The sequence below is a fragment of the Neophocaena asiaeorientalis genome, unplaced genomic scaffold, assembly GCF_003031525.2.
Source record: "Neophocaena asiaeorientalis asiaeorientalis breed wild unplaced genomic scaffold, Neophocaena_asiaeorientalis_V1.1 scaffold828, whole genome shotgun sequence".
Lineage (NCBI taxonomy): Eukaryota > Metazoa > Chordata > Mammalia > Artiodactyla > Phocoenidae > Neophocaena > Neophocaena asiaeorientalis.
Genome location: NW_020175443.1, coordinates 53,403 through 77,172, shown reverse-complemented (window position 1 = coordinate 77,172; position 23,770 = coordinate 53,403). Strand labels below are relative to the sequence as shown.

The following is a 23,770-nucleotide window of genomic DNA, read 5'->3' as shown; positions in this document are numbered from 1 at the left end:
AGGGGTAGCCTGAGTGTGGGATTCAGGAGAGAAAGCACTTTTTTTTTTTTTTAATCAGATTAGGGATTTAAAGTTAGGGATTGAAAGTTACTTTGACTTTACTGTAGGTTCTGTTATTGGAGTTTACCTGTCTATCAAATTAATTATAAAGCTGGGGTGGGAAACTCTGTTATGGTCTTCTGTGTCGTTTTCTTCAGGCTTCTGTTGGGCTGGGAGGCCATTTAGGATGCTGAAAAGATGAGCCCCATAGTTAATTAGCATCACAAAGGGCTAGGTGGAGTTGTTTAGAGCAGTCTTTGTGTTTCGCCTCTTTAAGTGGCCCAGCTCTTAGTTTGGAGTCAAAGGAATCTAGAATGAACTTGGGTCCTACCCTCCAGGAGCTGGTTCGGGGGAGAGGGGGCAACAGTGACATTTTATGTATAAAATAGCCACCCCTGGGGTGATGCAGCAAATTTCTGTAGAGTTTCTCTTAGTCTATGCCGAACCACCTGACTCTTCCCTTTCTTTCTTTTTCAAAAATACATATGAAGTTTAAGTGTAGTGTTGATTGTATTAACGAATACATTTTAGGTTCCATTTTTAATTTTTAAAAATTGGATGAGTGTAAGCTGTTATGAGTCTCTCGCCCTCCCCAATTCAGTTTCATTGCTTTTTACTTGTTTACAGCCTTCAAATAATTTCTTTGTTTCTGTCCTCTGTGGTTGTGGCTGTCACACAAAAACTTATCAGGTGAAAATGATGTGATGAAAAGCTTAGCCCAGAAGAATGATAGGTCTAAACTGTTAGAATTTTAATTTTTTTTGTGTGTGGTACGTGGGCCTCTCACTGCTGTGGCCTCTCCCGCCGCGGAGCACAGGCTCCAGACGCGCAGGCTCAGCGGCCATGGCTCACGGGCCCAGCTGCTCCGCGGCATGTGGGATGCTCCCGGACCGGGGCACGAACCCGTGTCCCCTGCATCGGCAGGCGGACTCCCAACCACTGCGCCACCAGGGAATACCTAGAATTTTAATTTTTTCAGAGCATGCGTATCCTGGATCTTTTTTTTTTTTGGCTGTTGTAATATACCCATCCTTTACTCTTGACCTTTACGATGTCTTGTTCCTTGAAATTCACCTTACTGTTGGACACTTATTTTTGAGGTGGTGATGTCTCGGGAGACGGATGTGGAGTGTCATCAGCCCCATGGCAGTGCCTCCCCGCAGTCCCAAGGTGGCTTCTCGCAGTCCCACGGTCCCTCCTCACAGCCACACGGCTCGTCTTCACAGTCCCAGGGCACGTCCAGCTCCTCCACCAGCACGGTGCCCACGTCCAGCCAGTCCTCTCACTCCAGCTCGGGTACGCTGAGCTCCTTAGACACAGTGTCCACGCAGGAACTCTATTCTATTCCCGAGGACCAAGAACCCGAGGAGCCTGTCCCTGCCCCTTGGGCTCGATTATGGGCCCTTCAGGATGGATTCTCTAATCTCGGTAAGACCCTTTGTAATATTTTGTTCAGAAAAACAGTTTTAGAAAGTTGTTGCAACAGACAGCTCAAGACACTCCTGGAATGATTCTGGAGTTTGAAGGTGATGAAAGATGGAACCAAGGAAGCAGTTTTGGGTTGTGCACGGGCTCTTACTTGCTGTAGAGCCCCTTCATTTATACTTTCAACAAACATTAATTGGGCGTCTGCCATGTGTTGTCCATCTGAAGAGGGTTGTGGATCTTTTCCCTAGAAAAACGCTGATTCATGCAAGCTTGCAAACATTTGTCATCTAATCACAGAAACTTCACCACTTAACTCCTGCTGGTGGTGCAGCAGTTTAAGAGAATCAGTTTTACAGTTTCAGAATGGGGAAGGTTATTTGTTGACTCCCTGTTACTTATTTTTATCTCAAAATAGCCAACCTTGCTGTTTAAATATACTCATCCTCTCTGACACCTGGTTCCAACAGTAAGGCTTTGCTCTCGGTATGTTTTAAGTAGCATTTTTCCTCTGTTTTGAATTAAAATGACCTCTTCATTACAAAAAAAAAAAAAAAAAAAAACTTGACATTAATGGAACAGAAAATAATAATGTAAAGAAATGAATGGCTAATGAACCATTTTGTATCTTGTCACTCACCCTTCCCTTTTATGTCACGTGCAACTTTGATGACTTGAAAAAAAACAGTAAAAAATGGAGAAATAATATAGCAATATTCATACATACATATAAAAAAAAAAAAAAAAAAAAAAAGAACTTGACATTAATGGAACAGAAAATAATAATGTAAAGAAATGAATGGCTAATGAACCATTTTGTATCTTGTCACTCACCCTTCCCTTTTATGTCACGTGCAACTTTGATGACTTGAAAAAAAACAGTAAAAAATAATATAGCAATATTCATACATACAACTTTAAATTTAGAAGTAAGCATTTGAAGCTAATTTTTACTCATTTAAGCTATATATTTAAGCTAGGCTTAGGGCTGATGTATGGTGAGTGGGACACAGAAATGGTGAGTTAGGGTGAAGTTGGGTGTATCTCCTTTAAACTTAAGATTACATACACAAAGAGCTTGTTAGGGAGACCAGCATAAAGTAATTGCTCAATAAAGAGAAGCTATAATATTTTATTGTTATTATTTGTTATTGATTCACACCTATCTTTTCTTCTAAATAATTTACAGTTTTAGCTCTTATCGCTTTTGAGTTGATTTTTGTACATGATATGAGGTATTGTCCAAATTCATCCTTTGGCATGGGAATGTACAGCACTATTGTCCGAGCACTATTTCTTTCTTTTTTCTAAATTTATTTATTTTTGGCTGTGTTGGGTCTTTGTTGCTGCACGTGGGCTTTCTCTAGTTGTGGTGAGTGGTGGCTACTCTTCGTTGTGGTGCATGGGCTTCTCATCACCGTGGCTTCTCTTGTTGTGGAGCATTGGCTCTAGGCATGAGGGCTTCAGTAGTTGTAGCATGTGGGCTCTAGAGTGCGGTCTCAGTAGTTGTGGCTCGCAGGCTGTAGAGCGCAGGCTCAGTAGTTGTGGTGCACAGGCTTAGCTGCTCCGCGGCATATGGGATCTTCCCGGGCTAGGGTTCGAACCCGTGTCCCCTGCATTGGCAGGTGGATTCTTAACCATTGCGCCACCAGGGAAGCCCCCGAGCACTATTTCTTGAAGAGACTACTCTTTCCCCCTTGAATGGTCTTGACACCCTCATTAAAGATCATTTGACCATAAATGTGGGGTTTAATTCTGGATTTTCAGTTCTGTTCCATGGATCTATGTGTCTGTCCTTATGCCAGAACCACAAAATCTTGATTACTGTAGCTTTGTAGTAAATTTTGAAATCCAGAGTGAGTCCTGATTTGTTCTTCTTCAAGATTATTTTGACTACTATGATTCTTTACTTTTCCATAGGAATTTTAAGATAAGCTTGTCACTTCCTGCAAAGAAGGCAGCTGGAATTAAATCTGTAGATCAATATGGGTAATATTCCCATCTTAACTGTATTAAGTCTTCCAATCTGTGAACATGGGGTAGCTTTCATTTATTTAGGTCTTCTTTAATTTCTTTCAACAGTGTTTTGTAGTTTTCAGGGTACAAGTCTTGCACTTTAAAAACTTTATTCCTTAGTATTTTTTAATGTTTACTTCTTTTCATTGTGATAAAATATATATAACATAAAATTTTGCCATTTTAACCATTAAGTATGCAGTCCATTGGCATTAGTACTTTCACAATGTTGTGCAACCATCACCATTATCTATTTCCAAAATTTTTTCCTCTGGTAATTTCTTTTCCCCCCTAGCTTTATTGAGACATATATAAGTGACATATATAACATTGTGTAAGTTTAAGGTGTACAGTTTGATACACTTATATATTGCAAAATGATCTCCACCATAGCCTTAGCTGACACCTCCTTCACATCACATAATTACCATTTGCTTTCTTCTAGTTTTACGGTTTCACTTCTTCTGTTTAAGTCCTTAATCGATTTCAAATTAATTTTTGTGAGTGGTGTAAGATAGGGGTCCAATTTCATTCTTCTGCATGTGGTTATTCAGTTTTCCCAGCACCATTTATTGAAGAGATTATCCTTTCCCCATTGAGTTCTTTTGGTAATTTCTAACCTATTTTCTCTGTCTTTGAATTTACCTATTCTAGATATTTCATTTAAGTGAAATCATAATATTTGTCCTTTTGTATCTGGCTTCTTTCATGTAGCATAATTTCAAAGTTCATTCATGTTGTATCATGTATCAGAACTTTGTTTCTTTTTATGTCTGAATAATATATCTGAATAATAATATTGTATAAATATATCACATTTTCTTTATCCCTTCTGTTGATGGACATTTGGACCTTTTGGCCATTTTGAAAAATGCTGCTATGAATATTTGTGACAAGTATCTGTTTGAGTCTCTGTTTTCAATTTTTTGGGGGGTATTTAGTGCCTAGGAGTGGAATTGCTGGATAAACATGTTTAAGTTTTTAAGAAACCACCAAACTGTTTTCCATAGCAGCTGCACTATTCCATATTCCCACTACTAATATATGAGGGTTCTAATTTCTCCACATTTCGCCACCACTTAATATCTGTCTTTTGATTTTCATCATCGTAGTAGGTGTGAAGTGGTATGTCATTGTGATTTTGTTTTACATTTCCCTGATGGCTCTAATGATGTTAAACGTCTTTTCATGTGCTTATTGGTCATTTTTATGTATTTGGAGAAATGTCTACTCATATCCTTTGCTCATTTTTATTTTACTTTTTAAAAAATCTTCATGGAGTACAATTGCTTTACAGTGGTATGTTAGTTTCTGCTTTATAACAAAGTGAATCAGCTATACATAAACATATATCCCCATCTTTGCTCATTTTAAAATTGGATTGTTTGTCTTGAGTTGTAAGTGTCCTTTTTTATATGGTAGATATAAATCCCTTACTAGATATGTGTTTTGCAAATATTTTCCCCCATTCACTTCTTTTCACTTTCTTGATGATGTTCTTTGATTCACACACATTTAAAATTTTAATTATGTCCAATTTTTATATTTTTTCTTTCATTTCTTGTGCTTTGGGGTCATATCTAGACAGAATTGCTTAACCCAAGGTTACAAAGCCTTATCACTATTTTTTCTTCTTATAGTTTTAGTTCCTGCAATTAATCTTTGATTCTCTTTCAGTTGCTTTTTGCATATGGTGTGAGGTAAGTTCCAACTAGATTATTTTACATGTAGATATCCACTTGTCCTAGCACCATTTGAAAAGACTATTTTTTCCCCAATGAATTGTGTTGGCACCTTGTTGAAAATCAGTTGACTGTAAATGTGATTTATTTTCTGTCTCTTAATTTTTTTCCATTGATCTGTATGCCTAACCTTTCACTAGTACCACACTGTCTTTTTTTTTTTTAGATGTTGGGGGTAGGAGTTAATTAATTAATTAATTAATTTTTGCTGTGCTGGGTCTTCGTTTCTATGCGAGGGCTTTCTCTAGTTGTGGCAAGCGGGGTCCACTCTTCATTGCAGTGTGCGGGCCTCTCACTATCGCGGCTGCTCTTGTTGCGGAGCACAAGCTCCAGATGCGCAGGTTCAGTAGTTGTGGCTCACGGGCCTAGTTGCTCCGCAGCATGTGGGATCCTCCCAGACCAGGGCTCAAACCCGTGTCCCCTGCATTAGCAGGCAGATTCTCAACCACTCCGCCATCAGGGAAGCCCCCACACTGTCTTGATTATGATAGCTTTGTAGTAAGTTTTAAATTTTTTATTTATTTATTTATTTTTGGCTGCATTGGGTCTTTGTTGCTGTGCGTGGGTTTTCTCTAGTTGCAGTGAGCGGGGGCTACTCTTCATTGCTACTCTTCATCGCGTGCTTCTCATTGTGGTAGCTTCTCTTGTTGCGGAGCACAGGCTCTAGGTACGTGGGCTTCAGTAACTGTGGCACATGGGCTCAGTAGTTGTGGCTCGTGGGCTCTAGAGTGCAGGCTCAGTAGTTGTGGCGCATGGGCTTAGTGCTTCACAGCATGTGGGATCTTCCTGGATCAGGGCTTGAACCTGTGTCCACTGCATTGGCAGGTGGATTCTTGACCACTGTGCCACCAGGGAAGTCCTGTAGTAAGTTTTGAAACTGCAAAATGTAAGTAAGCCCTTTGTACTTCATTTTCAAGATTGTTTTGCTATTCCGGGTCCTTGCTTTTTTTATAGGAATTTTAGTTTGAGCTTGTTAATTTCTGCAAAGAAGGCAGCTGGGATTTTGATAGGAATTTTGTATAGTATGGGAGTTTTGCCATCTTAACAACATTAAGTCTTCCAATCCATGCACATTTACATAGGTCTTTCAAATTTTTTCCAACAATGTTTTGTAGCTTTTAGAGTATAAGATTCGCGCTTCTTTTTTAAAATTTATTCCCAAGTATTTTATTCTTTTTATGCTATTGTAAATGGAATTATTTTCTTAATTTCATTTTAGGTTGTCCATTGCTAGTGTGTAGAAATATAAGTGGTCTTTGAATGTTGATCTTGTATCCTGTAATGTTGCTGAACTTGTTTGTTTGGGCTAATCTTTTTTAGTGGGTTCCTTAGGATTTTCTACATATAAGATTATGTCATTTGTGAATAGGATTAGATAGATCTGCTTCTTCCTTTCCAATATGGATGCCTTGGCTTTTCATCTCCCTCTCCCTCCCTCTGTTAACTGTCCTGGCTTGAACCTTTTACATGGAATAGAAGTGTTTTGTTTTGTTTTGTTTTGTTTTTTTTTGTGGTACGCGGGCCTCTCACTGTTGTGGCCTCTCCCATTGCGGAGCACAGGCTCCGGACGCGCAGGCTCAGCGGCCATGGCTCACGGGCCCAGCCGCTCCGCGGCATGTGGGATCTTCCCAGACTGGGGCACGAACCCGTGTCCCCTGCATCGGCAGGCGGACTCTCAATCACTGCGCCACCAGGGAAGCCCCAGAATAGAAGTTTTAAGAGCAGACATCCTTGTCTTCTTTGTGATGTTCCTCTCCCCTGTCACCATCTCAACTGTGCCCCATTCTTCACTACTAGGAGAAGGGGCCCATCTTCTTGGGGTTCTTACTCCTAACTGCCTCACTGAGAGTTTTGGTCCCTTTGCCTCCTGCCTTGCTGTCCCTGCCCTCCTCCACACATCTTTCCTGAGGGCTCCTCTAATGAGCCAAGGTCAGAGCAGGCTCTTCCATGGGCAGCCTCCCCTTCCACTCTCTGTCCATCATCCCTGGACTGTTGGTGTCCTGATAAAATCTCCATGCCTTTCCTTCTCAACTGTCCCAGAAGCTCCTGGTTTCTAGTAGAAATACCACGGTTCATTTATACCTTTCCCTGTTAATAGGTGCTTATGTTGTTGCCAGTGTTTATTCCTGCAAGCAAGACTGCAATGAATGTCCTTGTCTCCTCGGTCATTTGGACAAATGTCTCTCTAGGGTAGAGCCTGTGTTGAGTTGCTGGATCATAGAATGGGCATGGCTTTACCTGGTAATGGGTACTGCCATGTTGCCTTCCAAAGGGCTGTTCAATCTATCCTTCCTGTCTTGCCTCATGAAGCCTTTTTGATAGTCCCAGGCAGAGTTGCCACAGCCTTGCATCTGTGCTTTCCCTCGAGAGTCTACCTGCTGTATTGTTGTTGCTTCCCTGTTTGTCTCCCAACTAGACTGCAAACTCTTTAAGCAATTAATTTAACTTTTTGAAGAGGTTATATTTGCATTAGGTGCAAAATTGAAAACAGGTGCAAGGCCTTCATCCAATTTCTGTCTTTCCCCCAACTACCTCCCAGGATTGCTGATTTCTTGTGTAGCCTTCCAGAAATATTTGGTGCACATATAAGCAACTAAGTATCTATGTGTTCTTTTCCCCCCCTTTATTATTTATACCAACTGTAATTTACAACACACTGGTTGTAACCTGTTGTTTATATTTAACAATGTATCTTAGACATTCTTCTATCAGAATGTAAAGATCCCCATTTCTTTTGTAGATATATAAATTTATTGAACTAGCCCATTACTAATGGACATTAAAGTTGTTGCTATAAGAGTAATGCTATAGGTCTCCCCTGGTGGCACAGTGGTTAAGAATCTGCCTGCCAGTGCAGGGGACATGGGTTCAATCCCTGGTCCGGGAAGATCCCACATGCTGCGGAGCAACTAAGCCTGTGCTCTAGAGCCCAGGAGCCACAACTACTGAAGCCCGCACGCCTAGAGCCCATACTCCGCAACAAGAGAAGCCAACACAATGGGAAGCCCACACACCGCAACGAAGAGTAGCCCCTGCTCGCCGCAACTAGAGAAAGCCCGTTTGCAGCAATGAAGACCCAATGCAGCCAAAAATAAATAAATAGATAAATTTATTTAAAGAAAGGAATAATGCTATAGTGAATAACCTTGTACATATGTCCTTATGTCCTTTCGTAATACATATGATTCTGTCTGTAGGATAAATTCCTAGAAGTGGGATTTCTGGACCAATGGGTGTGTGCACATATAACTAAGGAATTGAGGTGAAATTCACATAACATAAAATTAACCATTTAAAAAACTTATTTATTTATTTATGGCTGCATTGGGTCTTTGTTGCTGTGTGTGGGCTTTCTCTAGTTGCGACGAGTGGGGACTACTTTTTGCTGCGGTGCGTGGGCTTCTCATTGCAGTGGCGTCTCTTGTTGCAGAGCACAGGCTCTAGGCGCGCAGGCTTCAGTAGTTGTGACACGCAGGCTCAGTAGTTGTGGCTTGTGGGCTCTAGAGCACAGGCTCAGTAGTTATGGTGCATGGGCTTGGTTGCTCCATGGCATGTGGGATCTTCCCAGACCAGGGATCGAACCCATGTCCCCTGCATTGGCGGGCAGATTCCTAACCATTGCACCACCAGGGAAGTCCCTAAAATTAACGATTTTAATGTGAACACTTCAGTGACCTTTAGTACATTCACAACATTGTGCAACCACCACTTCTGTCCAGTTCTGAAATATTTCCTTTACTCCAAAATGAAACCCTATATCCATTAAGCAGTTACTCCCCATCCCTTCCTCCTCTGCCCCTGGCAACCACCAATCTGCATTTCATATCTATGGATTTAACTATTCTGGATATTTCATATAAATACAGTCATACAGTCTGTGGCATTTTGTGTCTGGCTTCTTTCACTTAGCATAATGTTTTCAAGGTTCTTCCATGTTATAGATGTATGAGTTTTAGCTTTAGCATTTATTCCTTTTTATGGGTGAAAAATAGTCCATTGTATGTAAATATCACAATTTGTGATATCACAATTTGTTTATCCATTCATCCATTGTAGGACATTTGGTTTGTTTCCATCAACTTTATAGATATTAGGGAAATAGTCCTTTGATTGTGGCATGAGTTGGTAATATTTTCCCTAGTCTGTCTTTCCGTGAACATTTTGCTTGCCTACCATATGCATTGTCCTAGGTGCTGGAGCTGTATTCGTAAACAAGAGACTCAAGGCTGCCCTTCTGGAATTTGTTCTAATAGGGGGATGCCCGGAGACAATATACAAATAATCAAGATAATTTTCAGTTATAGAGGGAAGCAGAACAGGCTCTTGTGATTATGGTGAGTGGGTGGTGAGCTGGAAGTGTGCTTATACAGAAAGCTGAGTGGAAGATGATAATTTGCAGACACAAAAGGCAAGATGGCCATTCAAATCACTGGGAATGAAGAATTCAAAGGCCCCAAGGGAGGTTGAACCCAGCATATTTGGGGCAGTGGAAGGAGGCCAGTGGAGCTGAGTGTAGTGATCAAGGGGAAAGGTACAAGGTGAAGTTGGGAGGGGGGCAGGGGCCAGATCCTGAGCATCTAGCCTGCCATGCGGAGTGTAGATTTCATACTAAGTATGATGGGAAGCCTCAGGAGAGTAATAAGTAGGAAGTTATTATTATATCGTAAGTATTTTTCCAAGTCATTAAAAATTATTTGAGAATTTTAATGACTGCTTACATTTCATGGCTATGTATAAACCATAATTTGTTAAACTTGTTGGAAATATTTGGTTTTTTTCTCCCCACTGATTTTGAATCTTATAAAATCTTGATGGACAAATCTATAATTTTGATTGCCTTCTTAGGCTATTTTCCTACAAGCAGATTTTATGAACAGTTTTTAAAGGTGTTTGATACATGAAATTCAACAGCCCTCTGGGGTGTGCTTTTGTGTTACAGAGTGTTTTAATGACAGCTACTGGTTTGGGAGAGATAGAAACTGTGAATACTGCTTTGATGAACCCCTGCTGAAAAGAACCGATAAATACCGGACTTACAGCAAGAAGCACTTTCGGATCTTCAGAGTAGGTGGCAAATATTCATACATTTGGGAGAACTGGTCATCTAGACATCGCTCTTAGTTGTCTCCCCACTGAAACACTCCACCAGTAAAACTTTGAAATAAAATGTTTTCTGTCTTAGGAAATGGGTCCTAAAAACTCTTACATCGCCTACATAGAAGATCACAGTGGGAATGGAACCTTTGTAAATAGAGATCTTGTAGGGAAAGGAAGACGCCTTCCTTTGAATAACAATTCTGAAATTGCACTTTCAGTATGGAGTAATAAAGGTAATATTATTATCTTCTGGTTACTGGAATTTTTTCTTCCTGTATAAAAGGAAAAATGACATTGTGTCCTTTGCAGAGTATGGTTAGGTACATAAAGTAAGTAGGTTAGTATTCAAGATTCACCTCAATCCTAGTTGCATTTTTTTTTTTTTTCTCCAGTACGCGGGCTTCTCACTGCTGTGGCCTCTCCCGTTGCGGAGCACAGTCTCCAGATGTGCAGGCTCTGGACGCGCAGGCTCAGCAGCCATGGCTCACGGGCCCAGTCACTCCACGGCATGTGGGATCTTCCCGGACTGGGGCATGAACCTGTGTCCCCTGCATTGGCAGGCGGACTCTCAACCACTGCGCCACCAGGGAAGCCCCCAGTTGCATTTTTTTAACAATCAAAAGTTCTATCAAGACAGATTTTCTAAGGTTTAATTGGTTTGATTAGTTTTATTTAAAGCCATATGCTTTAAATTATCATTTTGCTTAGTTATCATTCATTAATTGATTCACTTTTATCACATCTGTCTTAGCTATCTATGAGTTGTTATTTTAGGCCATTAGTTCATCCCTTCCCCCTCTTTTTCTCTTCCTTCCTTATTCTTCCCTTTCTTTATTCCTTTCGGTCATTAATTTCTGCATATATTTATTGAACTATTATATATAACCCGGCATTAGGCTGTGGGTTTTTCTGTAACAATCTCAATTTAGACCTTCCACCTTCTTAAATATGACGTGGTTATCCTTTGAAAGTGGAGATGTTTATCATCATTATTGGGTAGTATTTTATAAGCATTTATTCTAAAACTTCATGAATATCACATCTAAAATGAACAGTTGTCATTCGGTGTGAATAAAAACAACCTACAGAATTAAATATAGCTCTCAGTGATTTTGAAATCTTGGACACGAGGAATACTCTCATTTCTTTAATTTGAAAAAAAAACTCACAGAACTTTCCAAAACTGAGAGTTGAGCGGCTTGGAATGGTATGTGTTTGTGTGGATAACACCTTAAAAATATAGATTCCCAGAGGCACTGTCCCATAAATCCTGATCCACTAGTTCCAGGGATTTAAAAAATCCTGCCCAGGTGATTCTCATGCAGCCAGTCTTCAGACTGGCATCTCAGAATTATGGCTATTCTGGACATCCTGTAGTACATTTTATGATTGCCTTAGTTTCTCCTGTTTTCTAACTTTTATTTCCTGTCTGATAATTATAGTCAGGGCAGCTGCACAGGCTTTTGTTGTTTGTGAGCACCTGGTTGAGGTGGGCAACTGGTTGCTGAAATGTGGCCTGTCCTCTACTTGACAAGTGGTGTGCCATCTTTTTCTAATTGTTCTATCTGAAGGGCACCTTTTCTTATTTGAACAAAAGTGTTCTGTGACCTGAAGCTGGCCGTGATGGAAATCGATCAAACTGGTACTCTGGGGCTTCCCTGGTGGTGCAGTGGTTGAGAGTCCGCCTGCCGATGCAGGGGACATGGGTTCGTGCCCCGGTCCGGGAAGATCCCACATGCCGTGGAGCGGCTGGGCCCGTGAGCCACGGCCGCTGAGCCTGCGTGTCCGGAGCCTGTGCTCCACAACGGGAGAGGCCACAACAGTGAGAGGCCTGTGTACCACAAAAACAAAACAAAACAAAACTGGTACTCTGCAGACTGATTCAGCCTATTGACATTCTTTTAGGCCTTTGCTGATGTTTGTGCTTTAATATGAAAATCCAGTTTTCTTTGAAAAGATGGAATATCTGGCCATACTTGAGCATATTATCCCTAATTTGAGGATTTGCAGGTGCTAAGTAGAGGCTTCCTCCTTTAGATGGATGATGTTTTCCTGTTCAAGTCTCCACTGCTCCATATCTTACACTCACTCCAGCCTTACCTGTGTGTATGACCTTCCTGGCTTGTGTAGGCAACTGAGTTTACAGCCCCTGAAGTAGACCTCGACACTTGGGAAAGTACATCTCCAGAGCCCCTCAAATTCCCTGATTCTCAGGTGTCACTGTAACATCTAGGTTCATCAGTATCAGTAAGCAGGGAGGAATGGTTGTATCCTAGGTAGCCAGTAGGTCTCATTCATTAGGCAGCTGTCTGCCTTCTGGGGACCAGCCTGGATTGAAGCATGTTGAGCTGGTTCAGATTTATGCCAGAGACTGGATCTCTAGGTTACTCCAGGGAGGTCAAGACCCATCACCTGAAATCTGAGAAACTCAAGGGTCTTAACAAATTTCACTCTTTCCAGATATTATAGGCAGTTGAAAATTTACCACTTTGTAGAACTGGAATGTTTGATAACTGATTGCAGGTTTGGCCCAATGGATGGTTAAATTATGAAATGAGCAGTTTTTTGGTTTTCTTTTTCTGAGTTACAGGCCGAATAATGAAGAAATAAAGGGGATTTTTTTGGAAAGTTATTTAGTTAATTTTACAAGTAAGTTCAAGGTGGCTTGCACTATAAAATACCAGCTAGGTAAAGGTAGAAATGATTGAGAGAAGATAATACTAGTATGTGACCTCTGGCCTGATTCTTTTGGGATATTTACTTGCCTAGAACATATTTTCTAGATTCAAACTAATTGCCTTTTGCTTCTGGGCCTGTGCAGTTGATAACTGTTCTGAGGTCAAAGAATAAGAATAGCATTTATGTGTGAGTTTCCTGCATTATAGTGAGAATGATGCTGTGTGTTTCCATTGTGGAATGAAGCTTGTCTGTTATCATTTTTCAAGGGTTTCACGACATGCATTAGCCTAGCTAAATGATTTCTTTGGGGTTAGATATTAAATGGAATTAAGAATGATTGTCTTATATTCCATATGTTTACTAAGTTATAGGACCATTTATCTTTTCTTTATCAAATGGATTAATGAGACCTATTTCTGCCATTTTTTCCTTAGTTTTTGTATTTTTTGATCTGACTGTAGATGATCAGTCAGTTTATCCCAAGGAATTAAGAGACGAATACATCATGTCCAAAACTCTTGGAAGGTAATTTTTTTTTCTTATGGAACTTGCACTTAATTTCTTTCTAAAGTTTTGTCATTGGTTAGTTTTTTGTTCCTGGTTTTATGGCATTCATTATGTATTCATAACATTTGTAGGGTATTTATTTGTGATAGATATGTTATTGACTTATAATGATCAGTTGAGTAGTTTTTCTTTATAAATTTTATTGGTGATAACTTTTTAAAAGCAGTTTTATTGAGATATAACTTGCATACCATACAATTCACCCATTAAAAAATATACAGTTCAGTGGTTTTTAGTATATTCACAGAGCTGTGAAGCCTTTACCACAATCAGTTTTAGAACATTTTCATTACCTTCCATAAAGAAACATTTACTGCATTTCTTTTTTTTTTTTTTTTAATTTTATCTTATCTTTGTCTGCGTTGGGTCTTTGTTGCTGCACGCGGGCTTTCTCTAGTTGTGGCAAGGGGGTGCTGCTCTTCATTGCGGTTTGTGGGCTTCTCATTGAGGTGGCTTCTCTTATTGAGGAGCACGGGCTCTAGGTGTGAGGGCTTCAGTAGTTGTGGCATGTGGGCTCAGTAGTTGTGGCTCACGGGCTCTAGAACGCAGGCTCAGTAGTTGTGGCGCATGGGCTTAGTTGCTCTGCAGCATGTGGGATCTTCCCAGACCAGGACTCCAATCCATGTCCCCTGCATTGGCAGGCGGATTCTTAACCACTGCACCACCAGGGACGTCCCAGCAGTGGTTTCTTAAACGGCACCAAAAGCACAAGCAACAAAAGAAAAAAATAGAAAAATTAGACTTCGTCAAATTTTAAAACTTCTGCCTCAAAAGACACTATGAAGAGAGTGAAACACAAGCCATAAAATGAGAGAAAATACTGCAAATGATATATCTGATAAGAATCTAGTATTTAGAATAAAGAACTTTTACAACTCAACAACAAAAAGATAACCCAATTTAAAAATGGGCAAAGGACATTTCTCCAAAGAAGATACAGAAATGGCCAAAAACCACTTGAGAAGATACTCAGCATCATTAGTCATTAGGGAAGTGCAAATCAAAACCACAATGAGATGCTGCTTCATACCCATTAGGATGGCCATAATAAAGAGATGGAAAGTGACATGTGTTTGTGAGAATGCGGAGAAATTGGCACCCTTATGCACTGCTGTTGGGAATGTAAAATGGTGCAGCCACTGTGGGAAATAGTTTGATGTTTTCTCAAAAAGTTAAACAGAATTACCATATGATGCAGTAATTCCCCTTGTTAGGTATATACCCCCCAGATTGAAAACAGATGTTTAACAAAAACTTGTGCACGAACAGTTCACTGCAGCTCTATTCACAGTAGTGAAAAGGTGGGAACAACCTAAGTGTCCATCAACAAAAGAATGGATACACAAAATGTGATATATCCATAAAATGGGCTATTATTTAGCTATAAAAAGGAATGGAATACTGATACATGCTACAGCATGGGTGAACCTTCAAAACATTCCAAGTGAAAGAAGTCAGACACAAAAGACCACATAGTGTATGATTCCACTGATGCGAGATATTCTGAGCAGGCAAATCCATAGAGAGAGAAAGCAGATTAGAGGTTGCCAGGGGCTGGGGGCAGGGAAAAAGGAGAGTGAACACTTAATGGGTTTGGGGTTTCCATTTGTGCTGATGAAAAATTTCCGGAACTAGATAGAGGTGATGCTGCACAGCATTGTGGATGTACTTAATGCCACTGAATTGTACACTTTAAAATGATTATAATGGCATGTAAAGCAACTATACACCAATAAAAAAAAAAAGAATCTTTAAGATAAAGCAAAAAAAAAACCCCACAAAACAAAAAAAATAAAACGCGATTTTTGTTCATGTTAATAGGATTGACAAAAAAGAATGATTACAATGGCAAATTTTGTTATGTATATACACAATACATAGTAAAAAAGATGTCTTGGCCACCCCGTCACCCCATCCCCCAACCCACAGTGGTTAGAAAAGTCTACTTGCGGCAGGTAATGGGTGACTGATGCTTGATTAACTGTACTGGGTGTCATCCTGGGTAGCAGTCCTCCTCCATTTTAGCATCCCAATTAATTGTAAATCTTCAAGAGCTTGCTGCAAGCAGATTCATGGTGCACTTTTGGTTTCTTATGTATTGTGATTTTATTTTGGGTGCAATTCATGGCATCAACTGCTTACGTACTTCCTTTGAAGACAGAGGATAAGAAAGAAGAGAAATGGATCAGTGAAAGTAATTCATTTGCAGTTGCTGTTTACTATTACTTGTTTCAGGCACTCATTTTTAACTTGGACTTGGTTGTATTTGGTCTTTCTCTGGCCCCTGGGATAAATCATTTCTCTCTGATTTGTTCTTAGTGTGTTTCTGAGAGTTTCACAGTCTGGGGTGACAGCAAGACCTAAGTCTATATGACTCAGCTCAAAAAGTGGCATTTGGAGCTGACTCAGTGTTGCTGGATGGTCCCTATTCACTTATGCCTTTGACATTTTACACTGGTGAGGTTTCTGAAAACAGAGACAATGGGCTGTTTTTAACTTGAAATGGTTGAGGCCAGTTCAGGAGTGGTGGGTCTCAGGATTAAAAACATTTTGACAGTCACGTCACTTGCTGTGTTTTTCCCTGTAGTGGCGCCTGTGGTGAGGTGAAGCTAGCTTTCGAGAGGAAGACGTGTAAGAAAGTAGCCATAAAGATCATCAGCAAAAGGAAGTTTGCTATTGGCTCCGAGAGAGAGGCAGTAAGTACCCTTGTTTGTGGCCGTTTGGTCATTCTTAACACTTCTTACCTTCCCCAAATAATTTTAGAGTGGTGATTTTCAATGTCAGGAAGGATTTATTGCTCAGAATTTTTATCAAAGAACATTGAAAATTTTTGAGTATATTCAACTAATCTAAACACTTACTTATAGATAATTTGGTTCCAAAAATATTTGGTTATACATTATAATACACATAGCAGGAACTTGTTTTTGCTTTTTTTCCCCCTTCCAAGTTGTTACAAGACTGTTTTTACAATAAATGAAAGGAAATTAGGAAGAAAAAAAAATCCAGCCATATCCCCACCACTGTAACCCCACAGCTGTTTTCAGTTTTCTCCTTCCTTCTAGTCTTTGTTCCTATGAATTTCTATTTCTAGATGGTTGAGATCATATTGTGTATACAATTTTGCTTTTTCACATAAACATTAATATATATACTTTTCCCTAATATATCCTTTTTGATGATCGAGTCTCTGTTTCACCAATTTTATCATAATTTATTCAACCATTGATCTGGTTGATCAGTTAGATAAGTTAGGTCATTTAGGTAATTTCTAATTCTTTGCTCTTCCTGATAACGTGGCAATGAATACCTTCATGTTTATAGATTTTTAAAAATCTTAATTAAATTATTTTAATAGTCTCTTTATATGGTAACCATTTTATTACATTTTCTGTAATACACGCTTATGCGTTGCTGAAGTGGCCAAGTGTATTTGTCTTTCAACACATGACCCAACAAAGTAATGTAAAACATAGCCTCTAATCACGTTTTCCTTTGTGGCCAGCTGTTTCTGGCTATTATACTCTAACATTCTTTAAAGATCAATTTCTTTTTTTTTTTCTCCCTAGACAATGCCATTCTCACACAGCAAGAGGAATTTCCTTTCAGTGTTCACATTGTTATAGATCTTTCCCCTGTGATTCTGGATTTGTTTCCCATTTTGGGGGGAAGAAAATAACCTACCAGATTCTTAATGACTTGGAGCACAATTTTACTTCTTAATTTCATCTTTCAAATCCTATCGGACTCTTTAGACCTCTCCATCATCAGTACACCCGGATTTGGTAATAAGTTTACCGGCTTACAGGAAGAGGCACGTTTTTAAAATTAAACATCTGGGTTTCTTCGCTGAAGTCCATTTTACATAAATATGTAATTCTATATCCTCTTTGCTTGTGGAGGGTGTAGCCCGTGAGGTTGAGTAACTCGAGTCATCCTTTTGGAATTGTAACGGAGAGCAACTTCTCTACCCTGAAGCCTCCTCTCCTTAGAGTCTCAGTAAATATCTCAGCTTACACTTGAAATTGGAACCTGGGTCTGCTCTATTATTAGAAATGTGACTTGACGTTTTCTTTACACATTTTAATTGAATACCTTCTTGTCTATGGTTTTTGTTTGTTGTATCATTTTTATGAATGTAAGCAATTCCTCAGTTGATGAGACAAGCAGAGCTTACCAGGTCAGTGTGAGAACAGTGGAAACACACTTTGTTTCTGGCTGTGGGAACTGCAGCAAGTGGCTTCCTTTCTCTGAGCCTCAGTTGTTCCATCTGTGAAACGGGGATACTTTTAGAACCCAGTTCACTTGGATCATGAGGCTTACGTGAGATGACCCTTTTAAATAAAGAGCTTGGCATAGAGCCTGGTCATTATTGAATGCTTACTATTTGCCAGGCATTTTGTAGGGTGATTTTAGGTGAGTTGTGTAATTCATCCACCTCTGCACCTTGATTTCTCTGTATGAATAGTGCTGACTTTGGAACTCAGGCAGCCTTTTTTTTTTTTTTTTTTAATCAATTAATTAATTAATTTAGTTATGGCTATGTTGGGTCTTCATTGCTGCGCGAGGGCTTTTTCTAGTTGTGGCGAGCAGGGGTTACTCCTCATTGTGGTGCGTGGGCTTCTCATTGCGGTGGCTTCTCCTGTTGAGGAGCATGGGCTCTAGGCAGGCAGGCTTCAGTAGTTGTGGCATGCAGGCTCAGTAGTTGTGGCTCGCGGGCTCTAGAACACAGGCTCAGTAGTTGTGGTGCATGGGCTTAGTTGCTCCGCGGCATGTGGGATCTTCCTGGACCAGGGCTCGAACCCATGTCCCCCGCATTGGCAGGCAGATTCTTTTTTATTTTTGCGGTTCACGGGCCTCTCACTGTTGTGGCCTCTCCCATTGCGGGGCACAGGCTCCGGACGCGCAGGCTCAGCGGCCATGGCTCACAGGCCCAGCCGCTCTGCAGCATGTGGGATCTTCCTGGACCGGGGCACGAACCCGTGTCCCCTGCCTCGGCAGGCAGACTCTCAACCACTGCGCCACCAGGGAAGCCCTCTTTTTTTTTTTTAAATAAATTTATTTATTTATTTGTTTTTATTTTTGGCTGTATTGGGCTTTTGTTGCTTGCGTGGGCTTTCTCTAGTTGTGGTGAGTGGGAGCTATGTTCGTTGCGGTGCGCGGGCTTCTCATTGTGGTGGCTTCTCTTGTTGCAGAGCACGGGCTCTAGGTGCGAGGACTTCAGTAGTTGTGGCTCTCGGGCTCTAGGGCGCAGGTTCAGTAGTTGTGGCGCACAGGCTTAGTTGCTCCGCGGCATGTGGGATCTTCCTGGACCAGGGCTTGAAGCCGTGTCCCCTGCGTTGGCAGGTGGACTCTTAACCACTGCGCCACCAGGGAAGCCCCGGCAAGCAGATTCTTAACCACTGCGCCACCAGGGAAGTCCAGGCAGCCTTTACTCAGCTAAATTGAACTGTAAATATTTTCTGAATATTGGTTATCATTATTACTAATAAACTCTAATGTTATTTTTTTTTCAAAGGATCCAGCACTCAATGTTGAAACAGAAATAGAAATTTTGAAAAAACTAAATCATGTAAGTACTGCCATAAAAAATGACCCATACTTAAATTCATTTATGTCAAAATATGGGGAGAGTGCAAAGCACTTCAGTGTAATAAAGCTAGTATTAACCTGGGTTCCTTAATTGTGTGTGTGTACGTGTGTGTTTGTGTGTGTATGCATGCATGCATGTGTTTAGCTATCATTTAGCTGGGAAGAGCTTTACCCTGAAATTTTGAAAGGACAATACTTTTTTTTTTTTTAACATCTTTATTGGAGTATAATTGTTTTCCAATGTTCTGTTAGTTTCTGCTGTATAACAAAGTGAATCAGCTATACATATACATATATCCCCATATCCCCTCCCTGTTGCGTCTCCCTCCCACCCTCCCTATCCCAGCCCTCTAGGTGGTCACAAAGCACTGAGCTGATCTCCCTGTGCTATGCGGCTGCTTCCCACTAGCTATCTGTTTTACATTTGGTAGTGTATATATGTCTATGCCACTCTCTTACTTTGTCCCAGCTTACCCTTCCCGCTCCCCGTGAAAGGACAATACTTTATAAAGATTTTTATGATTAAACAATTATGTGATATTTCCACTGAGTTAGTTCTGGACCAAAAGACACAGTAAGTCTCCTAAATATAATGTCTTATGGGTGCTTGATCAACTGATTATGTTTGTGGAGACAATGCTCATTTGATACATTTCGTTTAATTATACCTGAAATTTTCACAACTCTAAATACCTCTTGATGGTGCCGATTTCCATTCACCTCAGTTGGAATAAATCAAATGAATCCAATAAGTACGACAACATCCTGGATGATTAAATGGTGCCTGTGGCCTCATTGAGTATAAATAGTTCTTGTCTTTTTTGTGTAGTGATGACCTTGTCTCAATGGAAAGAACCTAAAGATGTGAGAAGAGAAAGTTGTACTAGTGGGACTGATCCCATCTTCCTTTTTATTCTTTCTGTTTTGTCATTAATTCATGGGCCCCCATGCAGTCCTGAGCTAGGTAGGCGCTGGAGTTAAACTTGAAATGAAACCTTCAGTCTGTCCAGCTAAGGATTGTCTGATTCTGGTTCTTAACCTCCAAACAACAAAAGGTTTCTTCTCCCTTCTCTGACCTGCTCAGACTGTCCTAACAGCAAATAGAAACTAAGAACAACATCACAGGGACACAGTAATTCAATAGCTTCCTTTAGAACTCGTGGTGGATCAGAAAACCCATAAGAATGTGAGTGGCTGACCTTCCTGCTTGACTTTCTTCTAATGCCCTTGCAACTTCTTCCTCTTCCCTGCATTCACCTCCTTTTTCCATGGGATCTGGAATCTCGTTAAAGAGAGGAGCCCTCTAATTTTCTGGGGTGGTGTTGCTTCAAACATCCCCTAAAGATAAACACTTAGAATCCTCAGAGAATTTTCTCTGATGTCAGAAGATCCCCAAACATAACATTTATACAAATCCAATGTCCGCTTCAGAGGAGAGGAATTTAAAACCCTAAAAGAGATCTTTGGAGGTATTTGTTGGCAATTTACAGGGGCACTTGGAAGCCCTTGAGAATTAAAGATGGGCTCATGAGTGCATTTTGATGTTTGGGGACATCTTTGGGGACAAAGATGGGCTCATGAGTGTGTTTTGATGTTTGGGGACAATGAGTAGAGCCTAGCAGAGTCCAATAGACCCTGGCCTTTGGAGTCCGCTGTTGATTTATCAATTGTCAAATGTTTGTTGTGCCAGCCTGTTTTCTAGGCTCCGGGCACTGAGCACAGATGGACTTGGTCATCCCTCCTCTTATGTGGCTTCAGTGTAGTGGGAAGACAGACCTGGGTTCCCATCCTTGCTCTGAGCATGTCATTTCACTTTGCAGAGCCTCTATTCCCTCATCTGTACAGTGGAGACAGTAGGATACTTACCTCAAAGGTCAGTGTGAGACTTGAATGAGATGTGCTCATAAAGGTTCAGCACAGGGAACACACTAGGGGAATGACATGATCAGTAATTCCCTACCCTTTGCCCTGTAGGACCTAAGTGGAGGGTCTGGGTTGGTGGCTTCTGGTTTCTGAGAGACACTTTCAGCTATGACAGCTGCAGCCCATGGCCCTGGAGATAGTGGGGACTGGAGACAGCCCATGATGGCTCCATCTAGTGGGGGCCTGTTCTTGCTCTGTCAGCTCCCAGCCCCACCCATTCCCAGAAGGGCACTGCCAGTGATGAAACCAAGCAGACCAAGCAGTTTCCATTCCTTCCTCTCATCTCCTATTCCTTTTCCATGTGTGTGTCTTTTCTTCTGCTTTTCATTTTATCAAAATATCACATGCATCTCCCTCCCTTTTTTTTAGCGGTACGCGGGCCTCTCACTGTTATGGCCTCTCGTTGTGGAGCACAGGCACCAGACACGCAGGCTCAGTGGCCATGGCTCACGGACCCAGCCGCTCCGTGGCATGTGGGATCCTCCCAGACCGGGCCACGAACCTGTGTCCCCCGCATCAGCAGGCGGACTCTGAACCACTGAGCCACCAGGGAAACCCTCAGCTTTTTTTTAAAAGAATTTTTTTAAAATTAATTTTTTTGGAGTATAGTTGCTTTACAATGTTATGTTAGTTTCTGCTGTGCAGCAAAGTGAATCAGTTATACGTATATATATCCACTCTTTTTTAGATTTCCTTTCCGTTTAGGTCACCACAGAGCATTAAGTAGAGTTCCCTGTGCTCTACAGTAGGTTCTCATTAGTTATGTCATACATAATAGTGTATGTATGTCAGTCCCAATTCATCCCATCCTCCCCGTCCCGCCTTGCTAACCATACGTTTGTTCTCTACATCTGTGAGTCTATTTCTGCTTTGCAAATAAGTTCACCTGTACCATTTCTCTAGATTTCACATATAAGCAATATTATATGATATTTGTTTTTCTCTTTCTGACTTACTTCACTCTGTATGACAGTCTCTAGGTCCATCCACAGCTCTGCAAAAGGCACTATTTCATTCCTTTTTATGGCTGGGTAATATTCCATTGTATATATATGTACCACATCTTCTTTATCCATTCCTCTGTTGGTGGACATTTAGGTTGCTTCCATGTCCTGGGTATTGTAAATAGTGCTGCAGTGAACATCGGGGTGCTTTTTAAAGAACTTACCTCTGTATTTCTACATAATACAAACTGCTCTCTCTTGGTTTATTAATGATAATAGCTCATTGCCTTCCTGTTATATGAGAATTTCAGCTCTCCTTTCCTTTCTGTTCCTCTTAATGTAATACTACAGTGCATATTCAGTGTTTCCATTATTGTGACAATAACAAATGGTCATGCAGAGCCAAGTATACTATGATATGATCATAGGTAAGGAGAGGTGGAAATGGTTTGCTCTCAGCCTGACCCCATGGCTGTTTAGTCCATGACCAAAATGTGGCTGGCAGGGCTCACCCTCAGTGGGTGGTGTGTCTGTTATTGATGTTGATGGTATTAATCTGGGCAGCATATGGGTGTCTCCTGTGTGCCAGCTGCTCTGCTGAGTGTTGGTCTCAGAAAGATAAATAAGACTTGACTCAGCCCATGCAGTGAAAGGAGACTTGTGGTGGGTGTCAGTTTCCTCGTGGGGCAACACAGATTAGAGCCACTGCAGGAAGTGTGGATCTCAATTCCAAGGGGGACATTTGAGATGGGGCTTGATGCCTGTGGCCAAGTGTGCCAGAAGGCTGGATCACCAAGCCTAGAGGGTAGTGTGAGCAAAAGTGTGACACAGGGAGAGAATCTGAGGTGGGCCGGGAGTTTTGTGGCCTGGAAAGGAGGATTTCTGGGACAGGTCGCAGGAGATGAGGCTGGGGTGGTGGGTGGGGACAGGACGAGACTGGGTCTTGAAGGGCTTGCTAATCCCTGCTGAGAAGTTGGAATTTAGCCTCTAGGCAGCAAGGTGCTAAAGGATTTCTTTTTTCTTGTCTTCCTCCCTTCCTTTCCTCCTTCTCACTCTTCTCCCTTTCTTCCTTTAAATAATTTAAAATTATATAATATTTGACATGTGTAAAATAAGTGTAAATTATAAAGCAAACCAATAAAGTGAACACCTTTGAACTCACCATTAATTTAACAACAAAAACTTTGCCCATACAATTAAATCTACCTCATACTCTTTGATGTCTGTCGAGACTTGCCTTTTCCACTCGGCATTGTATTTCCAAGATCCATCGTGCTGGGGAGGCTGTGGGGCATTCATTCACCACTGTCTAACAGTTCATCATGGGGAGATACCACTTGGAGGATTGTTTTCTTTAAGATTTATTTATTATTTATTTATTTAATTTATGTTTGGCTGCATCAGGTCTTAGTTGTGGCACGTGGGATCTTCGCTGAGGTGTGCGGGATCTTTCATTCTGGCGCATGGGCTCTAGTTTGTGGCACACAGGCTCTCTAGTTGAGGTGCTTGAGCTCAGTAGTTGGGACGTGTGGGCTTAGTTGCCCCACAGTATGTGGGATCTTAGTTCCCCAACCAGGGATCGAACCTGTGTCCCCTGCCATTGTAAGGTAGATTCTTTACCACTGGACCACCAGGGAAGTCCCTACTTGGAGGATTTTAATCAGCGATGGAAGTGATGAAATTTGCTTTGTAGCAAGATCACTCTGGCAGGTTTTGCTATTCTTTTTTTTTTTTTTTTTTTTTTTT

The 23,770-nt window shown here is 41.0% G+C and overlaps 1 protein-coding gene across 2 annotated transcripts in view; it reads left to right on the top strand.

The window, feature by feature from the left end:
• Positions 1–23,770, top strand: part of CHEK2 (checkpoint kinase 2) — a 39,260-nt gene that overhangs the window by 1,131 nt on the left and 14,359 nt on the right. For both annotated transcript variants that reach the window (XM_024767964.1, XM_024767963.1), the window contains exons 3-8: positions 1,140–1,467; positions 10,162–10,286; positions 10,405–10,552; positions 13,433–13,523; positions 16,153–16,261; positions 19,084–19,137. In XM_024767964.1, coding sequence (XP_024623732.1) covers positions 1,146–1,467; positions 10,162–10,286; positions 10,405–10,552; positions 13,433–13,523; positions 16,153–16,261; positions 19,084–19,137 — 849 coding nt within the window. In that variant the 5' untranslated portion in view covers positions 1,140–1,145. The remainder of the gene's footprint in view (positions 1–1,139; positions 1,468–10,161; positions 10,287–10,404; positions 10,553–13,432; positions 13,524–16,152; positions 16,262–19,083; positions 19,138–23,770) is intronic.